General features: G+C 46.3%; 1 protein-coding gene across 1 annotated transcript; it reads left to right on the forward strand.

Annotated features, from left to right (window-relative positions):
• Positions 1 to 7,925: 7,925 nt before the first annotated feature.
• On the forward strand, positions 7,926 to 8,461 carry LOC120667767. The gene is made up of 2 exons (XM_039947771.1): positions 7,926 to 7,944; positions 8,043 to 8,461. Exons 1-2 carry the CDS (start codon positions 7,926 to 7,928, stop codon positions 8,459 to 8,461), a joined length of 438 nt encoding a protein of 145 aa, XP_039803705.1.
• Positions 8,462 to 15,189: the final 6,728 nt, after the last annotated feature.

Consider the following 15,189-nt stretch of genomic DNA (forward strand, 5'->3'; position numbering starts at 1 on the left):
TCCAAATGGGTCGAAGACATGCCATGCAGAGCCGCTGATGCAAATCATGCCCGTAAGATGTTCCATGAGATTATCTTTCCAAGGTTTGGCACACCACGGATGGTAATCAGTGATGGAGGGTCACACTTCATTGACTCAGCCTTCCGGAACTTTCTCAAGGAACTAGGGACAAGGCACAACATCGCGACTCCGTATCACCCTCAGACCAGCGGTCAAGCAGAAACATCTAACAAGCAAATCAAGAATATCCTGCAGAAGACCGTGAATGAGATGGGGAGGGGATGCAAGTTGAAATTACCGGATGCACTGTGGGCATACCATACAGCATACAAGACACCCATTGGAATGTCACCCTATCAGCTTGTCTACGGGAAAACTTGCCACTTACCTGTAGAGCTGGAGCACAGAGCGCATTGGGCTATCCGGAAGTGGAACATGGATCTTAAAATAGCCGAAGAATACCGAAAGCGTCAAATCTCAGAATTGGAAGAATAGAGAGACAAAGCTTATCATAGTGCCTCGATTTACAAAGAAAGAACCAAGAGATGGCACAATAAGCGATTGAAGCCTAAGAAGTTCAATCCCGGAGACAAGGTATTGCTCTTTAATTCTAGGGTCAAGTTATTTGGTCATGGGAAACTACGAAGCAAATGGCAAGGAACGTATCACGTCATCGACACATCATCACATGGAGCCATCACGATACAAGATGATGATGGTAACGCCTATAAGGTAAACGGTCAACGACTCAAGCTTTTCCTAGACCATAATAAAGCTTTTGATGAGGAGATAGACGTGATTGACTTAGTCGATCTCGTACTTACATTCAAAAAGAGCCATATAGGCCAAAAGGGTAGGTGGGCCCTTCCTACCTCTCAAACTTATAACCCCACCAGTTGACCCGCACAAGCTGGGGCCCACTGGGCCCCAGCCTTGGCCGGCCGACCTATAGGTCGGCCGAATCTGGGCCAGCCCCAGTGAGGCGCAGCTTCGGGGCACGGCCTGCTTGACCCACCTAGAGTCCAACTCCGCGAGGCGTGACGGCGTTTCGCGATGAGAAAAGGAGTCTCGTACCCTTCTTCTTCTCTTCAGAAACCCTAAACTCCATACCTTGTTTCCATCTATTCCCCAAAATCTCCATTGGTTCCACCAGCATTCCATCACCATCAACCCATGGCCGATAAGGAGATAGTCCCTTACGTTGCGCCAGAATCCCGCCAGGACAATCCACTTAGCCCTATGGAGAAGTACTTCACGGAGGCACTTCAAGAAAAAGCCTTCTCGGTGACAGCAACCTCGCCGGCAACACCTCGAAGCATTCCCAGAAGGAAGGACCCGAGGGGCGCTAGGGGTAGGTCGGCCGATCACCTTGGTCGGCCGACTTCCCCATGAGCCCATTCGGCTCCAGGCTCCTTTGGTGGTTCTCCATCGCCTGGTGGAGCACTTACAGATGAGGTACGGCAAAGCAAACCACGAAACAGGCCCTCCAAAAAGAAATTGGAGGTCTTTGCGGTCAAGTTGTTCCAAGACGAGAATGCACCCGGGCCAAGACTTAAGCCCGACGAAGAATATGTGCACTCGTGGATGACAAAGGAGGGCCGGATAATCAGCCACGACTACCGGCGCAACAAGATATCTCCTGATGAGCTGCCACTCCAACCGCGCCTCACAATCTTTGGAGTGAGGCCACCAGCAAGAGCGGAAGAATATCAAGACAAGTCTGAGATAAGGAAACCTTCCAATGTGCTTACAAAAGCTCATATGGCCGGTATCATATTGGACACATCTCAGGAGAGGTTGAGAGAGGAGGTCAGAGAGATGCAAGGGGACCTCAACCTTTACCTCGAGTTTCTTGAAGAGAGGATGGATCATCTAGCAAAGGCACTAGGGATTCAAAACTTTGAGTAGGGATCTTAGATAAGACCTCTCTCGTTATCATAGGTTTAGTTAGGGCGCTAGTCTTAATCGAGTCGTTTAGGTTTAGGTCAGTCTAGTCGCGCCCCGGTCTTTATTTCATCAAGATTTGTGAACTTTGGCTCCCCGGTGTTAATGCCGGCAGAGCCCCATTATCTTTCATATTTGGTTTGTTTTGTCTGTGATCGAAGAGCAGGTCGAAAACAAGTATGGGGGGAGATCCCATGACGCTACACATCTACGATCACATTCACACATCACGTGCACCTCCCGCTCCGACTCATAAGTTTGCACTACCTCACTTGTTTCCTCCCTTTAGCGTTTCTAAACATGAGCATTTCTTTTCAAATCCTTGAACCTGTTTAAGAAACTTGATAATAAGAGCTCTTGATAGATGTCTTGCATAAATGTTTTTTTATACCACGCTTAAGTTTGTGAACCATATTTTATAGGACCCATGATGCTTAGTTGTTGACTAACGTGACATGTCTGGTTAAAGTTGTTCGTCTCTTTCATGTTGACCAGTCTGGGATTTTTAGTTAAAAAATGAAAACTAAGTTCTTGGTCTTATCTCTTTATCCATCATGCTACCAGAGCCATATAAAAATCCCATGCTATGTCTCTCGGCTACATGATTGAGCTTGATCAAATTTTGTGACCCATCATGGTTCTGCTCTATTTATGAACTTGATTTAAGGTTTTATGTTCAGATGAATCTTGTGCTCCATAAACACTGTCTGACAATGTTATCGAAAAAAAGAGAGAGATAAAAAGAAGGCATGCCAAAGAAGCATGACCCAAAGAGAGAGAGAGAGAGAGAGAGAGAGAGAGAGAGAGAGAGAGAGATAGAAAAGATGGCATGCCAAAGAAGCATGACCCAGCAAATGAAATCAGACATGAAAAGGAGCACATATTTATCTGTGCACTAACCTGATCAGTCGTAAATATGAGTATACACCTGTGGATCCAATCTTTGATCTTGCAACAGATTTGGGCCAAGCAGACGATATTCTACCTCATCCATCGAAACTCCATCTATACCATCATAGCTGGTGAGGTAAAATAAGGATAAATGCTGGTAAGAGGCCACGAGCGACTCTGAGAGACCCATGGAGGAGAGTAAGACCATGAACAATTTTATAATAATATTTTTCAAAATCCCCAAGTCTGGCAACATGATAGGAGGACACTTGAAGCCAAGATCATTCTATTCTTCAACAACTCAAGATATCATGATAGACACATTCAAGTTCACAAGCAAGAGCAAGGTATGAAATAACTTTTGTGCAGGATATTCTATCAGAAAGCTATCGGCTCACCTTAGTCCTGACCTTTACTCGGGACGAGCAAAGGGCCAAGTGTGGGGGATCTTGTTGACGGTCATTAACGATCAATTTTGACCGTCAACTCCTACACAAAAGAGAATCACAAAGTGGAATAAATGCTAGCATAGGGTTTATTTATTAACAAATTCCACATATGGTGCTTGAGAATGTGTGCAGGTGGTTTTGAACGAATTTCGCAGGTTTCAAGTACACTTTGGCCCGACATAAATCGCCGAAATTATCAGAGCACCGATTCATGATCAAATGGACCAAGTGTAGCCCAAGAACCCAGTTCAGACCACTCAAGACAGGCCAAGCCCAACTGGGTTAAGACAAGGAGGCCCAGGACAGCCTGCTGGATGAAGCTGGGGGCGGTTGGCCCACTTGGCAGGCCGACCGACCAGGCCCATGGGCCCCACCGCCTCAGCTTCGATACGTGGCGCCTCCCTGCTGGTTGCTTAAGTCGGTTCCAGGTGCTTCAGCCTGTGGCTCCCTCCTATAAATACAAGGGGAGGGGGTAGAGGAATGGACACACACACACACACATCACACCCTCTCAACTCACCTTTCTCTCTTGGAGCTTGAGACTTCATCCTAGATGCTTAGGTAGACTAGGAGGTGTAGAAAAAGAGGAGGAGAGTGAGGAGGAGTCGGGGGAAGTGCCAGGTCTGTCGGCACTCTTCTCCGCTTGTACCTCGACGGATGCTTATTCGGTTGTAAGTGTTCGAGACTTTCTTTGTTTGTTTATTTGGAATTAGAGTTTAGATCGCAAGTTATCATCTCTGCCTTATATTAGTTGATGTGTATGCTAGCGAGTAGCATTTGATCTTAGCTTAAGACCCCAGATAGAAAAGGGTAGTCTTGGCCAGGGCTAAGGTTAGTAGAGAAAGGCGTAGACGTGGTGTCTAGGCTGGACTATACCACTTAGTTGTCTGATAGTCCCACGGTTTGTAGATGTAGCCGGCAGGTGGTGACAGCCCTATTCGAGCCTTTTAGTAATCCTCCATGTTCGGATATCAGATAGAGCACATATTGGAACTACCGGTTTGCATAAGTCGATCGATACCTTTAGCTCGAAGTATAACGGCGACGTGATCTCTTCTTCTAGGCATAGATTCTAGATATACAAAGTCCTCTCTTCTGTCTTCTCCACACCGGCGCGTGTGTCCTTCGATGAGCCTGAACCTGGAATACTCTTGGGTGAAAGCACAATTATTCTCTTAGCACAATTATTGAGGAACATGAGTATTTCTGAACCATGAATCATTCCGCAAGCGCACAGAATATACCGTTGTAGCATTTTACTCGAGAGTATACCAGGGTGCCATTTATATTTTCGCAGGGAAGGCAGTGGTGTAAAAATTTTATTAAACTAGGGAGAATCGCTACTGAATTAATATCTAGGCCTGAACAAGAGTAAATGATAATATATGGCTAGGTAGCTGTGTGACACAAGATGAGCTGATGGGTAGCAGAGGAATGAAGAGCGAACAAGGGTACTAGAAGCGTAACTCAACTTTAGCAAGCACAAAACATATTAGAGTTGTTTATCCAATTACTTGGTCAAGCTAGACTAAAGATTCATGACACAACGAGGAGAACCATGCATGTCAGATATATATGATTGTCTGGTCATCATGGACATTTAACCACCTCCTACCCCCCCTAACCTAACGTGGAGGATTACGATGGTACAAAACAGGGCAATCACCACCTGCAGGCTACCTCTACATACAGTTGGAATAGGGCGACATTCAAACATAAACCTTAATCCAAACACCACGTTTGCATTAATGATTACTACTCTAGCATTGCGCAAGGACATCACTAGTAGAAATGTGTTGATCTAGGACGATTTCCTCGTGACGTTCACAAAATTCGTCATTAAACATGATACACCAATGACGAATTTTAGGATTCGTCATGGATCACGGGTGATGGAGCCCAGCCATTAAAAAATTATGACGAATTGTAACTTAGCGTCATAAAACAACAATGAATTTCGTCACATATCATATTCGCCATTTAGGTAATGAATTCTGATGGATCTATATCGTCACAGATTACCTCAGGTGGGACAACAACCTTGTGCGGTAAACACCGACAGCTGGTGCGCCAGGTAGGGGACTCGGCGAGTTCATCGGCGAGTTCGATGGCCACTTTCGCTCTCAGCACCATGGCGCTTCCTCAAGGCGCCACCTTCGTCTTCGGCTCATGGGTCTGCGTCGCCAATGGTTTGGGCGGCTTTGACAGCCACCTAACCAACCCCACCACGCTGAAGGCAACCTCATCGGAAAGCTCCAATAAGCTCGCCGGATCGAATGATCGCGGCATCATGCTGCTTCCCGACTCACCAAGGAGATCGAGATGAAACTCGAAGACAACTCGGGTTCCACTCGGACTCAAATTGATCTCAAACCGAATTCTACTCGGATTGAGACACCTCTTGCCCAACCCATCTACGGGTTGCGCAACGCATCATCTACTTACCGACAGAAGATCAAATCCATCAATGAAAATATCTTGGATCAACTACTTTGTGTCGAGAACTCTTCAGTCATCACTAGCCGGGAGGCACCCGTTTTCGATGCATACCCAGATCCAGATGAGTCGTCTCATGACAGCCTGGATTTTGTCACCAATGTGTCGGCAAAGATTCAACCCAAGTCCTGCCAGGATCACACACTCGCAGAACTACTTGACAACCTCCGAGAAGACGCCAGCATTGATGATCTCCCATTCCAACATGGTACTCCCCTCACACCTATGGGAAACTGAGTCTGGGGGAACCAAGCTAGCCGATTACGAATCAGACTTGGAGAGTTACTCTCTAGAACGCCTGGTTTCCGTGATCAACCAGCAAGGAGGAGGCGCTCCCAGCCATCATGACCCCAATGAAACCACGGATCAGATTTTAGAACACAATTTGACTCAAGATGCTCCGCAAGATGAGGATGAGGCTACTCGCACAGCTCACGGGGCAAGAAATCAATGCATAGGAGAACGCAGGGCCCGAGCTGCTGAGCGCGCTCGCCTTCCTCGCAATCTCAACCATGAATTCAACAATGCCGCGGACCCAATCTTCACTACTTCCATCGCCACGATGACAGAAGCAACCCTGCGCCTCATGCAGATGCCACAAAACCCACAGATGGAGCGCATCATACACCTCACACAACATGTTGTCGAGCAACTCGAGGGGCAAAGTCCTTTGTCCTCACTTCATGGCAGCCGATCTAAGGCGACTGCAACAGTAATACCTCAAGCAAGCCGTATCCCGGGAGGCTATCATCGTCAACTGCACCAGCAAAACCAAAGAAACCAAGAGGATCAGGAAGTTGCAAGCAATCATCGCCACAGGGGTGGCCAACAACTAGCAAATCATGCTCCTGGGCCTCAACCGAACCGCAACAACAACCGCGGTCAAAACCCTAAAGAAGTAGCCGATTCCATAATGGATGCACAGAACATCATCAACGCAAGACGCAGAGCACATCGTTCAGAAAACTCCGATCGATTCCCAGCCCTCAGCAGCATTTTCGACAACATCAAGTACCCGAAGGACTTTAAACCCACAAATATCCAGAAGTACGATGGTAAGCAAGACCCTGCTCAATGGTTACATTTATACTCGACCGCTGTTAGTGTTGCAGGAGGAGACACCAACACCAAGGTCCTCTAATTCTCGATGGCCCTTGAGCCCGCACCTCTCACGTGGCTCGAGAGCTTGACACGCGAGTCCATACACTCGTGGGAGGATCTCAAGAAGGTCTTCATTGACAACTTCCAAGGGTCTCTACACCGAGTAGCTACTCGACATGCTCTGTCTATGTGCAAGCAAGAGCAAGGTGGAACCATCATATCCTACGTCAAGTGCTTCTTTGACACAAGAGCCACCATCCCCAACGTCACGGATGATGACATCATCGACTACTTCCAGAGTGACATTACTGTCCAATCTCTCTACCGTGACTTTGGCGTAACTGTCCCAAAATGGTAGTAGAGCTACGCGATATGATGCAGCGTTGGGCAGATGAAGAAGAGCAAGAGCGCAGCCGCTTCCCATGCTGTAACAACGACAACAATGGGAAGCGCCACAATGACCGTGGAGGGCCCAGCAACCAGCGGGATCCAGCATGCAAGTGCAAGCCAGACGATATCGTCGGCACCATGGATCGCACTCCGCGTGGTAAGGAGAATGAAAAGCCGCAGGATCAGTTCGACAAGATCCTCCACAACAAGAGGTGCCCAATCCACCCTAAGAGCAACCACTCGATGTGGGAATGCATAATCATATGAAAGTCCTTCCAGTCTACGCCGCCAGATGCTCCTAAGAAGAAGCAGAACAAGGATGATGAGGACGAGGATGACAAGAAAGACCCCGACGGTTTTCAATAGCAACAAAATGTGGTCAACATCATATTTGGAGGAGATCCCAGTTTTTCCAAGCGGGCTCAGAAGCTATTACTCAGGGAGATTCTCTCAGTTGAGCCTGCAATTCGGAGGCCATTAAAATACAGCGAGGTCCCCATCACCTTCTCCAGGGAGGATCAATGGACCAGCTTCTCTGAACCAGGAAAGTTCCCCCTGGTACTCGACCCAGTCGTCCAAGGGTCCAAACTCACTCGAGTACTTATCGATGGAGGAAGCGGGCTCAACTTGATCTTTGCAAGCACACTGGCGAAGATGGGCCTCAACTACATGAGTTTGCTCACACCAAGCAAAGCTCCCTTCTATGGCATCGTCGCCGGAACTATTCTACACCAATTGGCTCGGTCACTCTCCCAGTCACATTTGGTACAGAACAGAACTTCCAGACGGAGTATATCAAGTTCGAAGTAGCCGATTTCAAATCGTCTTACCATGCTATACTGGGAAGACCGGCGCTCGCCAAGTTCATGGAAGTACCACACTATGTCTACATGCTCCTCAAGATGCCGGGCAACACAGGAGTTCTTTCTCTACGAGGTGACCTCCTCAAGTCCTTTGAGTGTGACAAGGAGGCGATAGACCACGCCTCTCCAATTCAAGTTCCTAGTTCTGTCAGCGAAATACCTGCCGCCGCCAAGGAGCTCTCACTCAACAAGGACTCGATGCCTTCAAAGAAGCCAAGCCAGTCATCAGTAAAACCTACTGGTGATGTGGGTACCAAGACTATCCAACTACAAGAGGGAGATGACTCCAAAACCGCCATCATCGGAACTGGCGTGGGCGACAAATAGGAACTCGAGCTCGTCAACTTCCATAGGGCTAACCGAGACGTATTCACGTGGAAACCTACGGATATGCCAGGGGTGCCCAAGGAGTTGATCGAGCATGCACTGAAAGTCGACCCCAAAGCCACACCAAAGAAGCAACGGCTATGGAGTTTCTCCCCAGACAAGCGAGAAGCCATCAAGAAGGAGCTGGCTAAACTACTCGCAGTAGGGTTCATCAAAGAGGTCTATCATCCTGAATGGTTGGCCAACCCTGTACTCGTCCATAAGAAGAACAACAATGAGTGGAGGATGTGTGTTGACTACACTGACATGAACGAGCATTGCCCAAAGGATCCTTTCGGGCTACCTCGCATTGATCAAGTAATCGACTCCACCGCTGGATGTGTCCTACTATCCTTCTTCGACTGCTATTCAGTCTATCACCAGATCGCCCTGAAAGAAGAAGACCAAATCAAGACGGCATTCATCACCCCTTATGGGGCATATGCTTACAAGACCATGTCTTTTGGGTTGAAGAACGCTGGTGCCACTTACCAGCGCGTGATACAGCTGTGCTTCGCTGATTATCTACATCGCAATGTTGAAGCCTATTGTTGATGACATCGTTGTCAAAACCAAATCCCAGGATCAATTCATAGCTGACCTGGAAGAAACCTTCAACAGCCTCCGAAAGTTTTGCTGGAAACTCAACCCAACCAAGTGTCTTTTGCGTACCCTCTGAAAATCTACTCGGATTCATCGTCAGCCACCAAGGAATCGAGGCTAACCCAGAGAAGATCAATGCCATCATGGCCATGGATGCTCCAGCTACCATAAAGGACGTCTAGAAGCTTACAGGCTGCATGGCAGCCTTGAATCGATTCTTGTCTAGGCTTGGTGAACGGGGGTTACCCTTCTTCAAGCTCCTCAAGCGACAAGACAAATTTGAGTGGACTACAGAAGCCGCGGAAGCACTCGATAACCTCAAGCATCACCTCCAGTCACCGTCAATTCTTACAGCTCCACAACCAGGCGAGGAGCTACTCCTCTACATCGCTGCAACTACTATTGTAGTCAGCACAGTGATAGTAGTCGAACGCCTGGAGGAAGGCCACGCTTACAGCGTCCAGAGACCAGTCTACTTCATCAGTGAAGTACTCTCTGAATCAAAGGTTAGATATCCATCAATTCAGAAAGTTCTGTATGGAATTCTAATCACCTCCAGGATGCTTCGACACTACTTCGACGAGTACAAGATTTTAGTTATTACTGACTTCCCATTAGCGGACATACTCCACAATCAGGATGCCACTGGAAGAATTTCAAAGTGGGCAGTTGAACTGAGAGCTTTCGAAATCAATGTCAAGCCAAGAACAACAATCAAGTCGCAAGCATTAGTCGACTTCTTAGCCGAATGGTGTGAAAATCAAGTCCCAGCACCTCACAACGTCCCAGAGCATTGGGTAATGTACTTTGATAGCTCACTCAAGCTCGAAGGAGGCGGCGTGGGAGTTCTATTCATCACCCCCAAAGGAGAGCAGTTGAAGTATGTGTTCCAGATCCTGTTTAAAGTCTCCAGCAACGAAGTAGAATACGAGGCACTGCTACACGGGCTTCGCCTAGCAGTTTCTCTCGGTGTCAAGCGACTACTCGTCTACGACGACTCTCTACTCGTCATTCAGCAAGTCAATAAAGAGTGGGACATCAAAAAGGACACAATGGATGCATACGTTGAAGAAATCAGAATGCATGAGAACAAGTTCTCGGGATTGAAAATCCACCACGTAGACCGTGGCAACAACATGATAGCCGATGTCCGGTCCAAGCTTGGATTAACTTGAGCAGCTGTTCCACCTGGAGTCTTCATTCATGAACTACATCATCCATCAGTCAAGGTACATAATCAACCAGCTACTGACGCGGAGGCCCCGGCCACAGTTAGAGAAGTGCTGATGATCGAAGAAGACTGGTGGATTCAGTTCATCGATTTCATGAAGGAATTCAAGCTTCCACCACATGTCGATGCCAAGAGTGCCAAAACAGTGCGCATCATCAGACAAAGCAAGGGTTTTGTTCTCGTCGGTGACAACCTATACAAGCGCTCCACCTCTGGCATCCTCACGAAATGTGTTACCCTTGAAGAAGGCAAAGACATCCTCAGGGAAATACACGAAGGAGTTTGCGGCAACCATACCTCATCAAGGACACTAGTCGGCAAGGCCTATAGTTCAGTTTTTTCTAGCCAACTACCATATCGGACGCAGAAGACCTCGTCGGACAAAAGGCTCATGTGCCAGCACACAACTTGATCACAATCCCTCCGTCATGGCCGTTCACCTGTTGGAGTCTGGACATGATCGGACCTTCAACCGTAGCTCCAAGAGAGTTCAATCATGTGTTGGTATCAGTCGACAAGTTTACCAAGTGGATCGAGCACAAACCTATTGTCAAGATCTCATCAGATAGAGCAGTGGATTTCATCTCCGACATCATACATCGGTTCGAATTTCCTCACACTATTATCACAGATCTGGGTTCTAACTTTACATCGCAATCTTTTTGGGATTTCTGCGATAATTCTTGCAAAGAGGTCAAATATGCCTCAGTGGCCCATCCTCGAGCAAATGGTCAAGTGAAACATATCAATGGCTTGGTACTCGATGGCTTGAAAAAGAGACTCTACGATGCCAACTCCAAGAAGGGTGGCAAGTGGATCCAAGAACTACCCCATGTGGTCTGGGGGTTGCGAACGCAGCCTAGTAAAGCGACTGGACAATCTCCTTTGTTCCTCACCTATGGGTCAGAGGCTATACTACCCGCAGATATCATGTGGAAATCTCCAAGAGTAGAAGCCTATCAAGGAGAAGCAGATGAAGCTCGACAACTTGAGTTGGACTCAGTCGAAGAAGCCCGGATCAATGCTTTGACCCAATTGGTTAGATATCTTCAAGGAGTTAGATGCTATCATGATCGCAATGTCCAGCAAAGATCTTTCAATATAGGAGATCTATTTCTACGAAGGATTCAAGATGAAACAGGACTGCACAAGTTAAATTCTAGATGGAAGGGACCTTTCATTGTGTCCAAAGTTACAAGACCTAGATCATACAGAATTACTGATGCCGACGGTAATGAGGTACCTAATTCCTGGAATATCGAGCACTTTCGCAGATTTTATCCTTGATCCAAGTTATATGGTGATGTCAGTTGATCTCTTTAATAAATCAAGGGTTTCTATCAACTTTTCGACTACATTAAAGGTAGTTGTCAATCTGGCAGCATCACATTGGATTATTCCCTAATAGGTTTTTCCAACCAGGGTAATCTCAACAGATTTATACCGACTTGGATAACCTAATCTGGATAGCTTACACAGTTTTTCCATTGGGGTAACCTATCAAGGCTCATCCAAACAGGATAACTATACAAGCCACATCCATGTCCTCAGTATAGGGACACAACCTACTCACCGGCTCGAGAAGGTTTATGGATACCTTTACTAGTTTGTCCAACTTGGGTAACTCGACGGGGTTCATCCTAACAGGTCAACAATATAGGTGACTCCAGCCTTGGGTAAAAAGGCACAACTACTCGCTTGCTCGAGTATGTTTCGGATACTATTAAAATTTGTCCTACTGGGGTAACCCGACGGGGTTCATCCTAACTGGTCAATCTTAATAGTTACTCCAATCTACATGTTAGACATTCTACTCGCTCGCTCGAGTAGAATATGGATATCTCTATACAGTTTTTTCTATCTGGATAATCCGACGGGATTCATCCTAACTAATAAACTACGGAGATTACTCCATGAGAACACTCTACTTGTCTACTCGAGTAGTTTGTGTTTCGACTACTTATCCTACAGTATCAGATCATGCTTCTGAAGACACATCAACATGATAAAAGCAATATGTACAAAGACAAGATTTTACAAAGATCACAAGAGCAGTTACAAGCAGATCACTATGCTATGTTCTTCAAGATCTCCTCAGCAATCACCTCTGTGTCTTTACAATAGCCCTAGAAATTTTCTTCAGAGCAATCAGCTGCTATTCCCTTGGCTATGGGAGCTAAGTTATGTTGAGGCCAATAAGACTTTACAATCCCAAGCATATGTGTAAGATAATTCTTGGAGGTGGCCGTCATGATGTCAAAAAAAATTTTGGGAGCTTCTTCTAAGCGCTCCACCAAAGATTTACTACTCGACGACCCCTCTTCTGAATCTACCATGTCTATGATGACTTGAGCTGCAGCTACTAGTTGAGCTTGGTCACTTGAAGAACCTGATACATGAATCTTTCAGTGAATATGCAACTATTGACAAGATACTGTCAAGAGAAGATTCAATTACTTATAGGCTTTTGCAGTTGTTCTTGGAGCTTGGCTTTTTCTTCCTCAAGGCTCTTGATCTGTTGTTTCATCTTATAAAGCTCTTGCGTATGTTCATGGTTAGCTTCATAAAGCTTGTTCCGTGCAGCAAGAGCTTCATCAAGATGCTTGGCAATCTCAGTATTTTTCTGATTCAAGGTGTTCCAATTATCTACGGTCTGATACAAAGCCTGGGATTTTAGGAAAGACCGATTGGCAACATCCTACAAGTACAACAGATGATGCCTCATATATCATGAACTACTCTATGTCAACAAAGATAGCAGCAGAAATCTTACCTTGGTATATTTGAAGCTCCATTGCATATAATCAGCAAGCTTCTTCACATTTTCTATAGAATGCAGTGGATCATCAAAGAGATCTTTTCCCAACTCCTCCTGGGCAGCTTGTGGAAGAGTTTGAAAGGGTACTACTCGAATGGCAAGATTTCTTGACCCTTCAGCCTCACTACCATCAATTCTAGTAGCAGTGGCTGTTTCCCTAGTAGCCGCAGGTGGAGTAAGCTTAGTTGTTTCGGGAATTGACTCCTTTGATGTTCCAGATGTGCCTACCTCTTGACAAACAGCACCATAGTTCTCGATCAACCCAATTATTGGTGACTCGGGGGGCTGATCGACTAGTGGCCTCTAGGTCGCTTTGCACCCAGTTACAGATGTCTTGGACCAGACTTTTCTCATGCTCAGGAAGATATTGGATCCTAGATGAGCAAAATTCAGAATAAGGAAGCTGAAGCTAATTGGATTTAATAGAGAAAGTAAGATTCTTACTGGCCACTGTCAAGGCAGTATGCTTTCCTCTGCAATAGAGATCCAGGAGCTGCTTTGCGCTTCTTATTGCCACCAGAATGGGTGGCATCTTCTGAAGATGGAGGCATGCAGTACCATGTCTTATAATTCTTCTGAAAAAAGAGGATTTATCAGAATGTCAAAGAGCTTATCTACAAGTACTCAACAATGCTTTTTAACACTTACCCAGGTCTTCTCGGGTGGATTGACTGCCGAGAAAAGTGCTGGTAGCACCAAAGAGTTGTCAAAGTGGTCAAGTACTTTGCAACACCTTCTGACTACCTCAGCACGAGACATCACCTCTGGAGCAAGCCTGGAGGGATCTTTTACACCTTCATATCTGAAGGCAGGATGCTTTCGATGCTGCAGGGGTTGGATCCGATGACTCAAAAAGGAAAAGACCACATGGTCACCAGTAATTCCTTTGTTCTTCAATGTTGCAATGGCATCAAGAAGGCATTTTGCTTGGCCACCACCAGGTCCAGTACTCGACTAGCATGCTTGGACTTGGGGGGCTCCAGTAATTCTTTCTGGAAGTGGAGATTCAAAGTTCCCGACATGAAACCAGAAACTTTTCCACTTGACTCCTTTACTCGCTGGTTTGTAAGATAAGTACTCGTCTCGAGTCACAGGACAGAGTACCAACTCACATCCACCGACGACGGCAGGCTTGGTAGCATTTGGGATGGGTACAAGGATGAAGAAATGTTGGAAATGTTGGAAAAGGTGGAAATGAGGAAGGATGCCAAGGAATGGTTCACAAAAATGGGTGAATATGGAAAGATGCAAGATAGATTGCGGGGTCAAATGATGCAATTGGATTCCCCAGAAGTGAAGAAGAGCATGGAGGAATTTAGAAACAGGCACTGCAAGACCACGTTCCATGAAATCACGGAACACAACGGTTTCAAGAGTACCTTCGAAAGGATAATCTTCACCTTCCCCTGCACGCCATTGAATCACAGCCTGACTCTAGAGAAGCCCCATAGTCTCCAATTCTTGTACAGCTGTTTCAGACATTTTGCTCTTGCGCCAGCCCATGGAGAGATTAGCAACTTCTTCATCATCGACCTTGGACTTGCTCTTCTTGGGAGCGATCTCAGTGTCACGAGTTATGATCTTAAGCTCGGGGGCTACGAGAGGGGCTAGTGAATGAAGAACTAAGAGGGCAAGCGATTGGGAAATTTGGATCCAAAAATGACGGCGGCCAGGAGTTAAAGGGGTAAAACCCTAAAAGTCACCGCATGGGTTTATAAGGTTCCAAATGGCAATTCTGAGAATATTTAGAAGATCAACGGTTGTTCAGTTCTCTGAGCAGTTTTTGGCATGTATTTTTCATCACGAGTTCTGGATTCTTAAATCTAAATTGATAGATTTAAATTCAAGACTCGGGGGCTGCGGAATACATGCATCAGAGATTTATTTTTCATTTTTTTTGGAAAATAATGAAGGAAAAAGACTAAAGTGACCCTTAGTCTGATTCTACGATTCAACCTAAGGCTCGGGGGCTACTCCATATGGAGTACGAGTACTTCGCGCACCATATATGATCAAGACTTTGGGGCATGAGCACCT

This window comes from Panicum virgatum, chromosome 3N (assembly GCF_016808335.1).
Source record: "Panicum virgatum strain AP13 chromosome 3N, P.virgatum_v5, whole genome shotgun sequence".
Lineage (NCBI taxonomy): Eukaryota > Viridiplantae > Streptophyta > Magnoliopsida > Poales > Poaceae > Panicum > Panicum virgatum.